Consider the following 16,969-nt stretch of genomic DNA (forward strand, 5'->3'; position numbering starts at 1 on the left):
GTAACTCGCGAGTAGTCTGTTCAAACTAGCGCATTGTGAATATAGCCCGAATACTATGAGGTGATTGGCTCCGCGAGGCACCGTACTGCTGTATGAGTTGCCAAGGCCAGCTTCTGTAGGTACTCTCCCCATCATAGAGGCTAGATAAACCGACGAAATGTGAGATACCACGACGACACATGCCAGGATGTGAATACTTGCCGCCAGAGCATGGAATAATGCAAGAATGTAATAACGTGCTAAGAAATTGGCAAGAAAGCAATGAGGGCCGAAGAACGTGGGTCCTGTTCAAGCTCCCGGCGGAAAGAGCAGGTTGCCTATCTTAGTATAGCGTGACAGGGAAAAAAAAGCTTCATTATCTAAGCTTGCCGCCGCTATTTTTGCACCCCTCCTCTCCGTCAAGAGGGCAAGAATAAGAGCTTCGGAGATAGCAAGAAGAGAGGTAAATCTATTGAGTGGACAACTTCTATCGAGACTGAGCCTTCAAAAGTTCAATAACGGCCTGCATCCCTAACTGAAGGGCGCCGCAGAGAAGTATGCCTCCACGCAAGCGGGCGCAACCTGCGGCAAGCGATGCTGTCACTCCATCCGCGGTACGAGACTGTCTCCAACTGTGAGCATGTCGTCATTGTTTGTGCTGACCACTAGATCTAGAGTACACAAGGCAGGAGGTCTTCAAAAGTCGGCGTTGCCCACAAACCAAAGTCGGTCTCCAGCATACCTACAGTAACCGAACCGCAAGAACACGATCACAACGATGACCATTCGCATCCCCATAAACCGCGGAAAGTCGATCCTTTTGACGCCCTACTTGAGCCTTTCTATTATAACAAATCCCTCACCGATCCTATCAACACCGCCCGAGACAAATGGAATCTGCTCCCTGCCTTTCTGAAAGTCAAGGGACTCGTTAAGCAACACATCGACTCCTACAACTACTTCATTGAAGTGCAACTTAAGAAAATCATACAGGCTAGTTCGACGATATATTGCGAGTCTGATGATGCCTTTTATCTCAAGTGAGTCGGCTGTCTAGTCCGCGTAAAATATTACGCATTTCTGATGACTCATCCTGCCACAGATTTACAGATATCTATGTCGGCAGTCCTCGTCGGAGTGATGAATCTAAAGAACAGGTCGACTTCGATTCAACGGTAAATCCAAATGAATGTCGTCTCCGGGACGCGACATACGCTGCCCCGATTTTCGTCGATTTTGTATATATACGTGGTCGTGAACGAGTTAGGAAGAAGGGCATACCTATCGGCCGCATGCCGGTCATGTTGAGGAGCTCGAAATGTGTGCTCTCGAACAAGAAAGCCGCCGAAATGCATCTTTTGAATGAATGTCCACTTGATCCAGGTGGCTACTTCATCGTAAATGGCACCGAAAAAGTCATTTTAGTCCAGGAACAGCTAAGCAAGAATCGTATCATCGTCGAAACCGACCCGAAGAAGGAGATTGTGCAAGCTTCCGTCACCAGCTCATCCAACGAACGCAAGTCGAAGAGTTATATTCTCCTAAAGAAGGACCGTTTATACCTTAGGCATAACGTTCTCAGTGAAGACGTTCCTCTCGTCATTGTTCTTAAAGCCATGGGAGTCCATTCGGACAAGGAAATCATTCTTCTCGTTGCCGGTCTTGATGATCTATATCTCGAGGATTTTGCCATCAATTTCGAGGAGGCAATAAAGCAGAATGTTTACACGCAGCAACAAGCTCTGGACTGGCTAGGGTCAAAAATCAAAATCAACCGTGGCAAGAACACAAATTACAAGAAGACTCACACCGAAGAAGCTATTGAGGCCATTTCTTCTGTCATTATTTCTCACGTCGAAATTACGGACATGGACTTCAGACCCAAGGCCCTATACGTTGCGAACATGGCCCGACGTGTTTTGATGGCTAAGCACGACCCGGGTATGGTTGATGACCGAGACTATGTGGGAAACAAGAGACTAGAACTTGCGGGTCAGCTCCTCGCCTTACTTTTTGAAGATCTTTTCAAAAAGTTCTGCTTTGATATCAAGATGAACATCACTAAAGTGCTGAGCAAGAGGCGCCGCACTGAGGCTTTTGACGCAATGAGCGTCGTTGCTTTGCATGCAAATCACATTACTCACGGTATGAATCGAGCTATCTCGACCGGAAATTGGAGCCTTAAGCGTTTCCGTATGGAACGTGCGGGAGTTACTCATGTTTTGAGTAGGCTCAGTTACATTGCAGCATTGGGCATGATGACTAGGATATCCAGTCAATTCGAGAAAACTAGAAAGGTTAGTGGGCCTCGAGCCTTGCAGCCATCCCAATTCGGCATGCTTTGTCCTTCAGATACACCAGAAGGCGAGGCTTGTGGTTTGGTGAAGAATCTTGCGCTTATGACACACATTACAACCAACGATGAAGAGGGTCCAGTCTCAAAGTTGGTATTTATGCTAGGCGCAGAAGACATAATCACCTTGAGTGGCATGGAGATATATGGCCCAGGAGCTTACATCATTTCCATGAACGGAACACCCATGGCCCTGACGAGGCGACCTAAACACTTTCTCGATTCATTTCGTAGATTGCGGCGGATGGGACGAATATCTGAATTTGTGAGCATATACATTAACCACCATCAGCGAGCTGTTCATATTGCAACCGATGACGGACGAATTTGTCGACCTCTAATTGTCGTTTCCAATGGTAAACCTGTCGTTAATACGAAGCACTTGGGGAAGCTCCGGGACGGATCTATGCAATTTGATGACTTTCTTGCCCAGGGCTTGGTCGAGTATTTGGACGTGAACGAAGAGAACGATTCCAACATTGCTATTTACGAGCAGGATGTATCTGACACTACGACTCATCTTGAGATTGAGCCTTTTACCATTCTTGGCGCTGTCGCTGGTCTCATTCCATACCCTCACCATAACCAGTCGCCCCGAAATACATACCAGTGTGCTATGGGTAAACAAGCCATTGGTGCCATCGCTTCTAATCAATTTTTGCGGATTGATACCTTACTTTATCTCATGGTGTATCCTCAAAAGCCCATGGTGAAGACACGCACGATTGAACTTATCAAATACGACCAGCTTCCAGCCGGTCAAAACGCCACTGTTGCCGTCATGAGTTATTCAGGTTACGATATTGAGGACGCCCTGGTGCTGAATAAAGGATCCGTCGATAGGGGCTTCGGACGGTGCCAAGTGTTTCGCAAATATGCCACCAGTTTGAAGAGCTATCCGAATGGATCAGAGGATAGGCTTGTAGGACCTGAATTTGATCAAGGTGTTCCAATATCGAAACACGCTCTTATCGACAGCGACGGATTGGCTGCAGTTGGTGAAAAGATCAGCCAAGGTGAGGTATATATCAACAAAGAAGTTCCAGATGCTGCTTTCTCTACCGGCATCACGGGGTCTGATGTGGGACGGCCAACCAAGTATTCTGCAGCGCCCATGACTTACAAACTTCCCGATCCAAGTTATGTCGACAAAGTCATGATTTCTGTCACCGAAGGCGAGGGTAGGATCTACAAAGTTCTAACCCGACAGACACGCAGGCCCGAGGTAGGCGATAAATTCTCTTCTCGTCACGGTCAAAAAGGCGTTGTTGGGATTATTGCCGAGCAGGCAGATATGCCGTTCACCGACCAGGGCATTGTACCAGACATTATCATGAACCCGCATGGTTTCCCCTCCCGAATGACGGTTGGCAAATTACTTGAGCTGGTTGCAGGCAAGGCTGGTGTCTTATCTGGCCAACATGGTTACGGGACGGCCTTTGGCGGTAGCCCCGTTGAGCAAATGTCAGCCATCCTTGTTGACAAGGGCTTTAGCTATGGCGGTAAAGATTACCTGACATCTGGGATAACTGGCGAACCTCTTCCTTTCTACGTCTTTACAGGTCCAATCTACTACCAGAAGTTGAAGCACATGGTTCAAGACAAGATGCACTCTCGCGCCACTGGGCCACGTACCACACTTACCCGCCAACCGACTGAGGGTCGTTCCCGAGATGGCGGTTTACGTCTCGGAGAGATGGAACGTGATTGCCTTATTGCTTATGGTACAAGTCAGCTTTTACTCGAACGTTTGATGCTTTCATCTGACAAGCACGTGGTTGACATTTGCGAGAAGTGTGGTTTTATGGGCTACCACAACTGGTGTCAACGTTGTCGCTCGTCGCGAGGGGTCTTGAAAATGACCATTCCCTACGCAGCCAAGCTACTGATTCAAGAGTTGCTTAGTATGAATGTTACGGCGCGACTAAAACTTGAAGATGAGTTCCCCGAAGACCGTGGTATGTAAAGGACATTAGAATTGAGCATGATTTTTGACTACTTTTTCTTGGATTATCTTTGCATAGCGTTTGGGAATGCATATTTGTACATAGAAGAGGTAAAAGTGCAATTAAGGATCACATATTTTTATCTATGCTATCATTCGTGCTATCGGATTGGACGGAGGACTTTTGGCTATACTTACATCCATTTAGCGGACGCGCAATTATATCCCGAGCCCGATGCGTACAAGTTGTGCAATGTTGACGTCGGAAACAACCCCAAAAAACCCCAGTCAATCATAAACCAGAACTTGTCCGACTAAAAACAGAGTAATAGGATATGAAACTGCCGGTCAGCTCCGTTAGGAAGCTTATTTTCGCCTTATTATGCACTCATCCTCGGCAGGAAGTGCAATACGTCCTCGAGTTTGTGCTTTGGTAGTGGAAAAGATCTTTCAGCAGTCATTCAAAACTCATTTTTTGATATGGAAACCGCACCTCGAGTTGCAGAATTTTGCACCTCCACCAAAGAAGATCAGGATGACGGCTTTGGTCTTCCAGGAATTACCTTGCCGTTGGACTACAGTCCGGAAGCATTGAATGCGTACGGGGTTAGCACTCGGTCCTTATTTCCTTCGAGCTTGGATTGCAGAGATATTGAAAGTGGCTACATCAAGTATGTCAAGGTTTGATCTATGTTAATACAGACGCTGACTTTGAAATTCGCGTCTAAGTCAACCAATCTTGACGTTTCGAGAGTTAAAAATGATTCGATTGATAAACCAATTTACAGATCGGGAGGCTTGGGTGTCAAAGGTATCAATCAATCTTTGTAATTTGACGTCTCTGTAAAGGGGGGGACTAACATCTGAGACAGGCATTTGAGGAATCTTATATGGAAGCCTATAGGGACGATATTCTAAAGGACCCGGAGGTAACCCAAAAAATGGCAAATTGGTTGATGTCTGAACTCAAGTTCAAGGCTCTAGTTGCCAAAAGAACGAACAATGTCATCAATATCTACAATGGAGATGTTGTCAAGTCTGACTCGGTATTGATGGGTCATCTCCATGAAGAACTTAAAATGGCCATCAAAGGTTTGGAGAAAGGACTTTCATCTTTTTCCGAGTACCGTTCTGCTACGGAACCCAGAGAATTCGACTACGTGCATCCGTCATTCTTTCCACTGGTATTTGGTGAAAGCCGGGTACTTCGTGACCGCACCATTGGCCTTGACGATGCTGTGGAGAACATGGGAAAGGGGGAGATCCTTGAAGTGCCTAAAGACCCAGGGCCTTCCAGAAAAGATTTAAGTTGGAATATTGCATCCCGTTCGGATATTGGTCCAAGGCCATACAGTTCAAGATTTCAATGGCTTCCGAGTAACGTTCTCTTTCGACCAGACGGCACCTGTTATTTCAGCAGTTATATCAACAGCATCCATCCGCAGAGAAATCAAAAATTATATCCTATGATCGAAAAAGCCTTAGATAAAATTATTCTTATGTGGGATATGGCATTGACGCCACTGAAGACTGTCTTACATTCTCGATCACGGATAGACTTGCAAGAAGTCCAGTACAAGGATATCTCACCCGGAAAAACGGAACCTCGTCCAAAAATAAGAGATGATGAAACCAGGACCAAATACGAAGAGCGAATACGCGATTGGCGAAAAAGGAACTTTGTGGCGGTCCAACCAGAGCCTGGTGTATTCGCACCAATAGCTATTCCACCTCAGATCCTGGAAGATCTTCCGAAGGAAGAGAAGAGCAAGCATCGGATTGAAGATAAAATGGATTTGAAGGAAGAATACGGTCATCGTGGACTGCAAGTGATTGTAAAATTAACAGAGTATTCGATGACTCCTGAAGAGCCAAGGTTTGAGACGGAGTGGCATGTGGAAGGTCAAATTGTATGCATCTCAACATGTCAACTATTACAAACAACGCCACGTATAACCCGCTAACTATCAGCTATTTAGAATGAGCACATATGCGCGTCGGCAGTTTACTGCTTGGAAGATGAAAATACCGATGTACATGACCTAGAATTTCGCCAAATAGCCGATACACTACCCCTAGCAGATCTCGAGTTCGACCGCGGTGATAGTGTTTGGCTGGAGCAGATATTTGGACTACACAACAACGAGCCCGCTGTCCAACACGTTGGAAATATGTGCTTTTCGGAGGGCCGTGCAATTGCCTGGCCTAACGCTTTACAGCACAGGGGCATAGCGACGCTGAAAGATAGATCTAAGACAGGGTATGTCCATATATTGCAATTCATGCTGGTTGATCCCAATATCCGTATCATCTCCACTGCAAATGTGCCGCCTCAACGACTCGATTGGAAAAAAGAAGCGGAAGAAACATCAGTGGATGTTAGAAAATTGCCTCTGGAAGACAAGCTGAAAATATTGAAGAGAGAAGGGAACTTTCCCTGGGCATTGCAAGAGGCAAAGAATATCCTACGCGGTGCCCGCGAGGAACGCAGGGCATTCAATCACTACCAAGATGTCGCCTATCACTCGAAAAACGTCATTCTTTGATTGATAAATCAATGTCTTTTGCGCGCTGTCAATGATATATTAAATTGTAGGTCTATTGGAAAATAGGTACACAATGGGTTTAATGTTACTTCAATCAGGATATAAAATGATACTGTCCAGACTTCTATAAATGCATATACGTGATAAACAACACTCAATCCACCAAATTCATGTACCTTTCGACAACAGTCCAGTACCTCTCCGGGTCTCCTCTCATATGTCCAACATGCGGCGTACCCTTGAACTTGACCAACTCAACCTCCCTCCCCTTCTCCGCGGCCGCGGCAGCATGCTCCTCGACATCTTGACACGGAATCAAATCATCCGCATCCGAGTACAAATAACCCGACCTAACCCCCTTCTTGCTCCCTTCTCTAGGCACAATAAAGTCACTGTCAAGCGTGATTCTCCGTGTGAACGCAAACGGGTCATCTTTCTTGAGAATCAACTTCCTAAGCACCCAACCAGCCCACACAAAAACAGACAACAAGCCCCATCCAATCTGTTTCACAACAAGCGTCTGTGGAAGCGCATACGCCAGTGATCTAATCGTCTTCGATGGCGTAGGTATGCCCGGTGCACTATCCACGAGCATGGAAGACACCTGCAATGGGCTTCCTGTAGCATGTCGATACGCGAGTAATAAATGGGAGATGGTGAACATACCGCCATTCGAAAAGACGTGTATAAATACCGGCTCTTCTTTGTTCTGGCAGAGCACCTCAATGGCAGGGTTCAGCCGCCGTCGGTGCGATGTGAGGGTATGGTAGAGGTAGAAGTCCTTGGGGCCGCTGAGGAGGAAGAGGATGTTGGAGGAGGGTGCTAGTTGGGCATATTGCACGACGAATTTGATTAGGGCTCGTGGAGGAGCGTGGTACCAGAAGGCCAGGATTATGGTAGATGGTGGGGCTGGTCCTGATGGGGTGCGTGGTGGGACGAGATAGATGGATGGGGAGAGGCGAGTATACTTGGCGAAGAGATTTTCAGTTGTTGAAGATGTTGACATTGTTGTGTTGATGGTCGATATGCATGTATTCAATGTATCCGGTGTAGGGATGATGGTGTCGATGTCAACTGATGATAGCCCCAGCAAATCTAAAATCGTCTAATAGAAATCTTCGATGCAAACAAACTAAATAAGAGACGTCTAGAGCCTTTCTAGTTCATTATTAATTGTCGGGTTGTCTATATCATGTTTAGCTGACTGTAGACTTGGCCTGGGATTACCCCTATTTGGGTTACATAAGATCGATACTTACCGAAATTACGAGTAGCGAATTTCCAGAATCAAATACGATCGATCCTGAACTCGGTATCTGAATAGCCCTTTCAAAGAGCAGAAAAAGGTATTCTTATAATATATTGATGATTATCGATCAAGATGATTAGCAATGGCGTTGGGGTCCGTAAGCCGAGGCTTGAATGCTTCGGCTCTAGCGCCTTTTGCTTACTTGATTATACATCGTTCTCGATTATTCATAGCTAGGTCGTGTTGATATTCTTAGGGATATATATGTTTTAATTATCTGAGAATACAAGTTTAATAAGAATATGTAGATACATTCTTTCTATCCGTTTCGAGAGCTCCAATATAAATGGTAGTAATAAATTAGTTTAAAGACTAGTCCCATCTGTTGATATTGACATTATAGTATTGCGAGTCCTCTCCCAACCGAGAATTCCATTGAAAAGGGAACAAATGGTCAATCTATGAAATGCTCCCGCGAAATTTTAGACACCTGGACGCCAGATCACCTGTCATGTAGAAACACATATTCACATTAGACAATGCAAATGAATTGTCGAGGTCAAAAACAATCCCCGACATATGCCCTCATCTCTTGCGACCTTCAACGTCACTGCCAGATGTGGGAGTCCCTGAATCTCCAAGTCCCTTTTTCCGAGGGCGAAGAGTCTGTCCCTGTCCTTGAAATTTCGGTTTGTTGTCTTCTTCGACGACCTTACCTTGTTCATCACGTTTCTGCACTGGCTTTAAAGCATACCCAAAGAAGAGCTTATTTGGCGCAAGCCGTAGTGGTTGTGGTCCGTTGGTTCTTCGTGGTGGGGGCGGATGTTCAGGGTTTGTGGACTTCCCTGCAATCGGAGTACTAGCCTGTGGGGTTGGTGCTTTGCTGTTCTTTTTCGCATTCAGGCGATGTCCACCTGCGATAAAGTTGGATGACACAGCCCTGGCGCCGTTTGCAGCGTCAGTTGCCTCAGGAGCAATAGCAGCGTAGTTGATGGCCTGAGCCATGCTTCCATGCGAGTGGACTAAGCCACCTGCCGGAGCACCTAGAGCACTGCGTGGCGTGCTTGTGCCGCTTGTCCGTGATGGTTCCTCATATCCGATAGGAGGTGCAAAGTCGACTTCGAGATCTGTTTCTAAGACTGAAATTGCCTTTTTCTCGCCATCTGGTTTTGCGTCGAGAACTGCTACCTCGTAAATCTGATCATTGTAGGCAAATGTGAAGACATCCCCTTTTGTAAGACATGAAAAATTCCTAAATGCATTTTCCAGAACTGCTTTTGGATCACTGATATCGAGAAAGGATGTTGACTGTGGTTGGAGCTTGATGAATCGACCTTGGGGAAGATCAGTTGATTTGACCTGGATAAGATCGCCGGGCTCAAGAAGCAGCGTTTGCATCAACTGTAACGCGTAAGACTGTTAGCAATAAACCTTTGTCTAGATAAGGCTCTCATACCCAAAATGGCAGATAAATTTTGCCTTCCTCGGCAATAAACTCCAGAACGCCAGCATGTGTCATCTTTTCTTTGGCGCCATTGTGTAGCTCAAACAGCATCGGATATGTAATGTGCAGGCGTGTTAACTTGTCGAGAGCACTCGGCGGCATGATGACTTTTCCTCCATGATTCACATTCTCTCTCTCTGGTCCTGGCATCATGACAACTGGATAACACCGATAGTACTCGTCGAATCGACGGGGAGCGCCACCGTAGCGCATGGCTCCCCCTAAGATGCCGTCCATTGGGTCTGCGTCCCAAGCACCAGGACGATACTAATGAAAAATCAATGAGTGAGTGATATACCAGGGAGTAGATAGAAAGGAAGGTAAGGTACCATTGTGGTGAGGTGTGCGTGTTCAATGCGGGGAGGGGTTCTTGCTGAGTGTAGGAATCACTGTTTGGGTTTGTGGATTTGGCGAGATGTTAATATCAAAGAAAAAAATTATTTGTATGTGCCCTAGCCTGGATACTGCTGGACGATCAGGAGAGGTGAAGGTGGGATGTTGGTCTGTCTTGCTGTCGCCTGCAGCCTTTCGATCCGTCGGTGACGCAAGTGACCGCCTGAACTCCGGTCAAAGCTAGGGAAGCTCCTCACGATTTTCCGATCCGACCCCAGATTTGGCTACGTACTTTCTTCACAAAGCGCCAATTCGTGTTAACTGTTTCACAACTCCACGAATATATACTCGGGATCTCCGGCAACCTACGACGATGTCAAGGTCAGTTCGCCCAAAGCGTGCTGGGGAGGACTACTCTCGAACCCACCATGCTGTGGCGGATGAGGTCGACGGTCCCTCCTCCAAAAAGGCGCGCTTCGATCTGCGCAATCCGTCAGCCTTAGCCCCAGATGAACTCGAAGATGATGCAGTACTAGATGCCGATGAGATTGGTCGACGAGGGCAAGGTGTACGGCGCAACGCAGTCAATTTGGACGGCTATCAATCAGACAGTGATAACGAGGGCTATGACATTCGAGCCGAGGCAAGAGCGAAGGCCAAACGCCAAAAAGAGGACGAGAAGGAGGAGGATGAAGACATGTTCGCCGATTTGAAAGATGATTTTGACGAAGACAGAGACGCCAAAGCAACCCCCCTTGACGAAGACGAGGCTTACAGGATGAATAAGAAAAATGTGCGTTTCATGGAGGATGAAGATATTGTGGGTCAAGTAAATAGGTCTCGCGGAGGTCGTGCTGTTCACGTCGACCTCACAGATCGCAACGTTGGAAGAGCAGAGGAGGTAGAGAGTGAAAGCGAAAGCGAAGTGGATGACGAGGAACGCGCTCGGGTAGATACCGAAGTAGACGAAGAAATTGGAGCTGGGGGCAAAAAGACCCATGCGCCTCTGATTGATGCCTTCAATATGCGAACGGAGCAAGAAGAGGGCCGTTTCGACGAGCAAGGGAATTATATCCGAAAAGCCATTGATCCAGACGCGGTTCATGATACATGGCTAGATGGTGTTTCCAAGACGGATATTCGTCGCGCAAAAGAAGCAGCTGATAAAAGAGAGAACGAAAGACGTGAAAAGGACAAGGAAAATGATGGTGTTCTTACGGGAGATTTACTCGGGATACTTATCAGTCACCTACAGCGTGGAGAAACGATACTTGAAGCTCTTGCAAGGCTAGGGAAAGGATTGCGCAAGAAGCCTAAATGGCAATCAAAGCAGAAGAACAAGCACAAAAAGACTAAAAATGGAACAGAAACAAAGTTGGCTGAAGATATTGAAATGACAGAAGAGAACCCAGAAGAGGTGTCTCGGAAGCAAGCCATTGAAAAAGTCACAGGCGCAGCAGATCTTCTCTTGACAAGAGGTCAAATAGACATCTATGACCAAGAAAAGGAAGCATTAACTCGCCAATTCCGCCGTGAGACTGGAGAAGATTGGGTCGATTCTTCTGAATCCAGCGCAATTCAGGGCACGGAAGAAACTTCAAATGTACCCAAAATGTGGGAATACCGCTGGTCGGATGCTCGAGATGGCGGTGAAACCCACGGGCCCTACGATAGTGCCTTGATGCAGTCCTGGAGTGATGCTGGATATTTCGGAGAGGGAGTGGAGTTTCGTAAAGTTGGGGATTCACAGGACAACTGGGCTCGTGTGACTTCCTTTTCATGAGTCTGACTATTTTTTATAACTATAATTTGGCATATGTATCATATCCGCTTAGTTTAGGGAAAGTTTCGATGCACATAGTATATAATTACAAAATCCCAAATATCATTAATACGCCAATCATACCATACAGCCTGTGGTAATTTAATTCAAAAAATAAACGAAAGGCTCGACATGCGAAGAACTGCTTTTGAATACCAAGTCCCCCGTGAAACCTCTTAAGTACGCCGTCACATAGTCTTGAAGTGTAAGAAAAATGGTCGGATTTGGTATAACAGTTCTACGAGATTTCCATCGCGTCACCGTTAACGTATGAGAGATTGACGGCACCATCTTCGCTGATGAATTGCTTCTCAAAGTCGGTGACGAATTTGACACTTCTTGCAGGGTCGTAGAATAGTCGGAAGCTGCGCTGGATATCATCAATGCCAACTTCTTTGGCCTTTCGCTTTTCACTGAGCAGTTGAGAAGTTGTGATGATGTTGCTGGCATAACGTAGGCCAGATTCTTGACCGATCTTCGTCAGCAAAGCCAGAGCATCAGGTGAGAGGTCAACCTCTTCCTCTTGAGCTCGGATCGCGAGGATCTGGCGTATTTCCTCAGATGTGTAAGGTTGAGTGCTGACAATAACAACGCGGTCCAAAAAGTCCAGTGGCAAACCATGTGGCGATCGATAAGTGGTTCCCCGAATGCGTGTGTTTCCGCGATTGCTGGCCATGATCACAATCGGGGCCAGCTCAGCTTCCAATGCGCGGTTGATGTATGCGAAGCATTCAATATCTAGCATATGAACCTCGTCGATAAACAAAACACCCGGGATGATCTCAGCTTTGCCTTCCTCTTTCCACTCAGCAACTTTGGTATTTATCTGATCCCGAACCTCGCTTCTAATTTCACCGGTATCACCTGAGAATAGGGCAAGGAAACCCTGGGTGCGAGAATTGATGACATCAATCTCATGGAGGCTGACGGTATGAACGATCTCCTTGCGAACTTGAAGTTCGCCCTCGGGGCATTGCACAAATTTTGCGTCGGGGCCCATGGCATCGTAGTCTCTTGAACGAGCATAGGAGCGACCTAGTTTGGTAATCTTGCCGGAAGACTTGTCGATAGAAATAACATCACCGGCCATCACGCGCTCCTTAGTCATTGAATCGATCATCTTAGTGCCCATGTCGTAAATCGTTTCCATATCGGTAGTCTTGATGGTGACCTTTCCTTGTTTGTTGCCCTAGATTGGTCAGCACACAACGGTCATCTTTCTTATTGTTCCATTCCAACATACCCCGGTTATACTTCGATCAATCTGAATCTCCACCACTTCGCCCTCAATTATTTCACTTTCCTCCTTGATGCGAACGCCAATCGACTTACGAAAGGCTTGGGTGAGCGCTTCTGTTTTCGACATCTCGAGGGAAAATATTTCGGATGATGCGAGTGTAGTGAATGGTACATCAGCTCCCAGCGACTGTGCCATTCCCATTGCAATCGCCGTCTTTCCTGTGCTGGGGGGACCAGCGATCAGAACCGCGCGACCAGCAATTTTTCCTTCTTTGACCATCTGCAATATCACGGCAGCTGCCTTTCTCGCTTTCTCTTGGCCCACCAAGCCCTGAGACGAGGTCCTGGGCTGCAGGGTATCGACATCGACGCCGAGACCTCGAATGTGCGAATGCGCAGCAATCAAGTTGAGGCCGCGGAGCTCCTTGCTCTCTGAGATAGTTGAAATTGCCTGCACGCGGCTGGGGTCAGTGGTGAATGGGACAATGCGACAGGTGTTGATTGATACTCACAGCAGCCATGTTTCACGGAAGCAGTCCAGTATCCTTGAACTCAGTATAGTGATTCTAACTGCTTTCCAAGACAGTGGCAGCAACTGTGGGTGGGGATTGGCGGATCACAGGAATTATTTTGCATGGACGCTCGCCGAGCTTGAAGTTGTGAGGCCGAAGTGAGAGAGCTAAGAAAGGGCTCGCGCTCACCGCCCAGCTCACCGCCAGACGCCAGCTGCTGATTCAGCATGGTATCGTCCAATCAGGTGCTCGCCTGACATTTGTGACTGGTCTAATGATAGGCGCCCAAGACAATATTTATTGTGATCGCGCGTTTGCAGTCTCGCTTCTTTGACGGCGTCGGCGTTTTTCTCATGCGTTTTTTCTTTCTTTCTTGTTTCTCGAGCTGAAGTTCACCGAACTTTACGGTATCGGAGCTCTCTGTTGGCTGTCGCTGCCTTGACGACCGTTGCTTGTTTATATACTACTATATACTCGGGTCAATCACATCACACTGCCCATGGGCATGGCATGGTCTTGGAACAGCGGACCCAGCTGCATCTGCCACGTGCTCTGACGGTTTACATTCCAATATTTTATAACATGTCTTGAAATATCCGCTCACTCCATTCGCACTTGGAATTTTTTTCATCTGCTTCAGGCAGGAGGTCTCGAGATGGCTGCGAGCCCTCCCAGGGGTCTGCCTCCAGCCCAATCGCCACCATCACCACCTCCTCTAACAGCACCTCGAAGGGAAGAACCCGCAATTTTGAATAATGTGCCAAAATCACCAGCTCGTGACCCACGTCGTTCTTCTCGTCAGAATAGTATTGTACCTCAACCTGCTCCCAGCGCTCCTTCAAATGCGTCGCCGAAAGCCCCGCCTTCAGGGCCAAGGTCCTATGGCGACAAGCTGGTTGACAAATTGACTGGAATATCTGCGGAAGTATCTAAATCTGAGTTACTGAAAGTCGACCAGGTAAAAGCAAAAAAGAAACTGGATAACCTCAACCATCATCATGAAAAACTCAAAAACTTGGACCAATTTCCAGCCGCTAAAGATCTCGTCTGCCAATACAGAAATACCCAAAAAAACGAGTTCGAGAAACTAAAGAAGGAGCTCATTGCACGCAAGGAGGGACAAAAAAGTTTAGCCAAGCAGGCTGCAGGGTTACTAAACGATGCTGAGGCAAGAGGAGGAGAGTTTCCAGAGGAAATGTTGAGAACGATTGACACCGAGACAAAGTCATCCAAGCTTCTAATTGAAAATCTCAAACAGGAGGTCCTGTTGTTGAGAAAGGAAAATACGTCACGGACGAAAGAGAATTTAGCCTTTCAAAATGAAATAGCAGCCCATGAAGACGAGCTGAAATTTCTAAGAAGAAATCACAGGGATGATATGTCGCATTTAAAAAAATCACAAGATCGAGGAATTGATCAAGTGTCTTCTGATATCCGTGAATTAAGAGAACGGATTGAAAGGCAGAACAGCCCTCGAGTTCCTTCCATTGACTCGAAACAAGTAGAGGGGCTCAAATCGGATATATCTCAGTTGAAAGGTGTGTTGGTGGAAAATATAAATGAAATACTCGCCAAACGACTGAGTGAACTAGAGATGTCGCGACAGGATGCAATAGAAATCGATCAAAATATTCTTGAGACATGGACAAATCGTGTCAATAGTATTGAGACGAGGCTATCACAGCACCGCAGTTTGAACATCGATGAAGAGCCTCTAACAAATCTATCAAGACAAATAGCCAACGTTTCTTCGCGGCTAACATCACTTGAAATGAGTCAAGTGCCAGCTTTGCCCCCACAGCCACCCCAACCTACACCAGCTCCCACCGACTCTTCACTTCATGTAAAATATGAACAACTTCAGAAGGTCATGAAGGAGATTATCGAAGTACAAGCATACAAAGACGATCAGCAGATGAAAGCAATTGAAGACAATCACGTCAAAATGGGAGAGCAGATGCAGGAAACTGCCGTGCAAGTCAGAGCTGATGTGAAATCAGATTTTGAAAAAGCTTTAGAGCAAATCAAGGACGAATTCCGCCTGATCCAGTTGGAAAAGATGGCGTCGCTACATGAATCCTCTGAGATCCACGATTCACGACTGCAAACCCTTGAGACGGCAATCGCTTCGTTGGAAGGCCGCTATGGCAACATTCATCCCGACCTCATAGTGGATAGAACGATGCCTATCTTGCAGAGTCTATATCCTCCACCTCCAGTTTTACATGGCGTGGTTCAGAGGTTGGAAGGGATGCAAATACATCTTTCCAGAATCCCAGATTTTTCAAACTTATCAATGGCCATTGAGAATCACGAAAAGCAACTCAATTCCATGCACTCACAAATAGCACAAGCGAGTGAGGATGTGAGCAGCCGAAATATCCAGGCCATTACCGAAATGCGAAACCATACACAGCAACTAGAGCAGAAAATCGACGATTTCAAGACGAATTTCCCAGAGATGCATGAATTGCGTGACTCGTTCGCCTCGTTCGTTCACGATAATCAGCAGGAGATTGATACTACGAAGAAAAATTGGCAAGAACTGAATGATGCGAGACTTCGAGTGACTGGAGAGATATCAACTATTCAAGTTCTCTTGAATGATCTACAAAGTCTGTCTCAAGATCAGAAAGCAGCTGTGGATCAATTAAAGGAGGCCCAAGGTCAATCGCCTATGCTTAGTGTGATCACAGAGCAATTGAAAGATCTTCAGGCTCAACTCATGGATTTAAATATCAGGATTGAAACGGATATGGGTGAAAATAAAGTACAGCTACGTCTCCAAAACCTCGAGAACACTATAAAAGATCTGAAGACACCATTGACTCCTAAGCAGGAGGGAATAGGAGATAAGCAAAAATCCTGGAATGATGAGGTTAGCAGGATTAATCAAAGTTTTTGGGCTTTCCGTGAAGAAATGCAGCAAGAGCTTCAAACTCTCAAAGAGCAACTGCGGAAAGATTCTGAGGCCCAAAACGGGCAGCAAAACTCTCCTACAGAAATGCGGAAGATGGCTAGAGAAATGCACAAAATGCTCAAGAAGATTCGTGAACTAGAACAAGCCAAGTTGTCTATTAAAGACCACATCAACGAAAGGCTACAATCCCACCCCAACCCTGAGTCACAGGTAACGGTCAAATTCGAACCTCAATCGTCGCAGCCGGACCAACCAGATGCCCGAGACCTCTTGGGACGTATCGGTATTAGGAAGAGGAAACGGCCAGTCTCATCTGCCAACAGCAGCCCTCGAGACAGCCCTGCAAGTGAAGGATCTCAAATTTCCAAAAGCACGAGACAAAATAAAAAATCTCGAACATCAATGAACGTGTCCTCATCTGTTGACGTCATTACGATTGACGACTAGCTATATTCTACGTTTTACTTCCTTTTTATCTCCTGCTTATGAGGCGCAGCACAGGCAAGGGATTTGAAAAGCAAGGCAAGGGATTTGAAAAGCACAGCAAGTCTCACTTCAAAATACCAC

At 46.5% G+C, this 16,969-nt stretch overlaps 7 protein-coding genes across 7 annotated transcripts; 4 read left to right on the plus strand and 3 right to left on the minus strand.

Annotated features, from left to right (window-relative positions):
• The first annotated feature begins 396 nt into the window (after window positions 1-396).
• BGW36DRAFT_327320 (putative DNA-directed RNA polymerase III, beta subunit) lies at window positions 397-4,426 on the plus strand. The gene is made up of 3 exons (XM_046212751.1): window positions 397-593; window positions 655-1,019; window positions 1,082-4,426. The coding sequence occupies exons 1-3, from the start codon at window positions 537-539 to the stop codon at window positions 4,296-4,298; spliced, it is 3,639 nt and encodes a 1,212-aa protein (XP_046067224.1). The 5' UTR covers window positions 397-536; the 3' UTR covers window positions 4,299-4,426.
• A 331-nt stretch (window positions 4,427-4,757) lies between these two features.
• BGW36DRAFT_438627 (uncharacterized protein) lies at window positions 4,758-7,076 on the plus strand (the record flags this gene model as incomplete). The annotated part of the gene is made up of 4 exons (XM_046221484.1): window positions 4,758-4,948; window positions 5,007-5,088; window positions 5,150-6,187; window positions 6,257-7,076. The coding sequence occupies 4 exons, from the start codon at window positions 4,758-4,760 to the stop codon at window positions 6,821-6,823; spliced, it is 1,878 nt and encodes a 625-aa protein (XP_046067225.1). The 3' UTR covers window positions 6,824-7,076.
• BGW36DRAFT_419707 (uncharacterized protein) lies at window positions 6,850-8,204 on the minus strand. Its single transcript, XM_046219470.1, has 2 exons — window positions 8,083-8,204; window positions 6,850-8,008 (listed from the first exon to the last, which is right to left on the minus strand). Exon 2 carries the CDS (start codon window positions 7,827-7,829, stop codon window positions 6,978-6,980), a length of 852 nt encoding a protein of 283 aa, XP_046067226.1. The 5' UTR covers window positions 7,830-8,008; window positions 8,083-8,204; the 3' UTR covers window positions 6,850-6,977.
• A 161-nt stretch (window positions 8,205-8,365) lies between these two features.
• On the minus strand, window positions 8,366-10,141 carry BGW36DRAFT_327329 (putative ubiquitin fusion degradation protein Ufd1). The gene is made up of 3 exons (XM_046212752.1): window positions 9,906-10,141; window positions 9,529-9,843; window positions 8,366-9,473 (listed from the first exon to the last, which is right to left on the minus strand). The coding sequence occupies exons 1-3, from the start codon at window positions 9,906-9,908 to the stop codon at window positions 8,658-8,660; spliced, it is 1,134 nt and encodes a 377-aa protein (XP_046067227.1). The 5' UTR covers window positions 9,909-10,141; the 3' UTR covers window positions 8,366-8,657.
• A 141-nt stretch (window positions 10,142-10,282) lies between these two features.
• BGW36DRAFT_305307 (uncharacterized protein) lies at window positions 10,283-11,692 on the plus strand (the record flags this gene model as incomplete). Its single annotated transcript, XM_046212057.1, has 1 exon — window positions 10,283-11,692. The coding sequence occupies one exon, from the start codon at window positions 10,283-10,285 to the stop codon at window positions 11,690-11,692; it is 1,410 nt and encodes a 469-aa protein (XP_046067228.1).
• Window positions 11,693-11,969: 277 nt separating this feature from the next.
• Window positions 11,970-13,491, minus strand: BGW36DRAFT_363482 (putative AAA family ATPase Rvb2/Reptin; the record flags this gene model as incomplete). Its single annotated transcript, XM_046214468.1, has 3 exons — window positions 11,970-12,920; window positions 12,975-13,421; window positions 13,483-13,491. 3 exons carry the CDS (start codon window positions 13,489-13,491, stop codon window positions 11,970-11,972), a joined length of 1,407 nt encoding a protein of 468 aa, XP_046067229.1.
• Window positions 13,492-14,137: 646 nt separating this feature from the next.
• BGW36DRAFT_431699 (uncharacterized protein) lies at window positions 14,138-16,849 on the plus strand (the record flags this gene model as incomplete). Its single annotated transcript, XM_046221017.1, has 1 exon — window positions 14,138-16,849. One exon carries the CDS (start codon window positions 14,138-14,140, stop codon window positions 16,847-16,849), a length of 2,712 nt encoding a protein of 903 aa, XP_046067230.1.
• Window positions 16,850-16,969: the final 120 nt, after the last annotated feature.

The sequence above is a fragment of the Talaromyces proteolyticus genome (assembly GCF_021365285.1).
Source record: "Talaromyces proteolyticus strain PMI_201 chromosome Unknown BGW36scaffold_12, whole genome shotgun sequence".
In the NCBI taxonomy this organism is placed as follows: Eukaryota; Fungi; Ascomycota; class Eurotiomycetes; order Eurotiales; family Trichocomaceae; genus Talaromyces; species Talaromyces proteolyticus.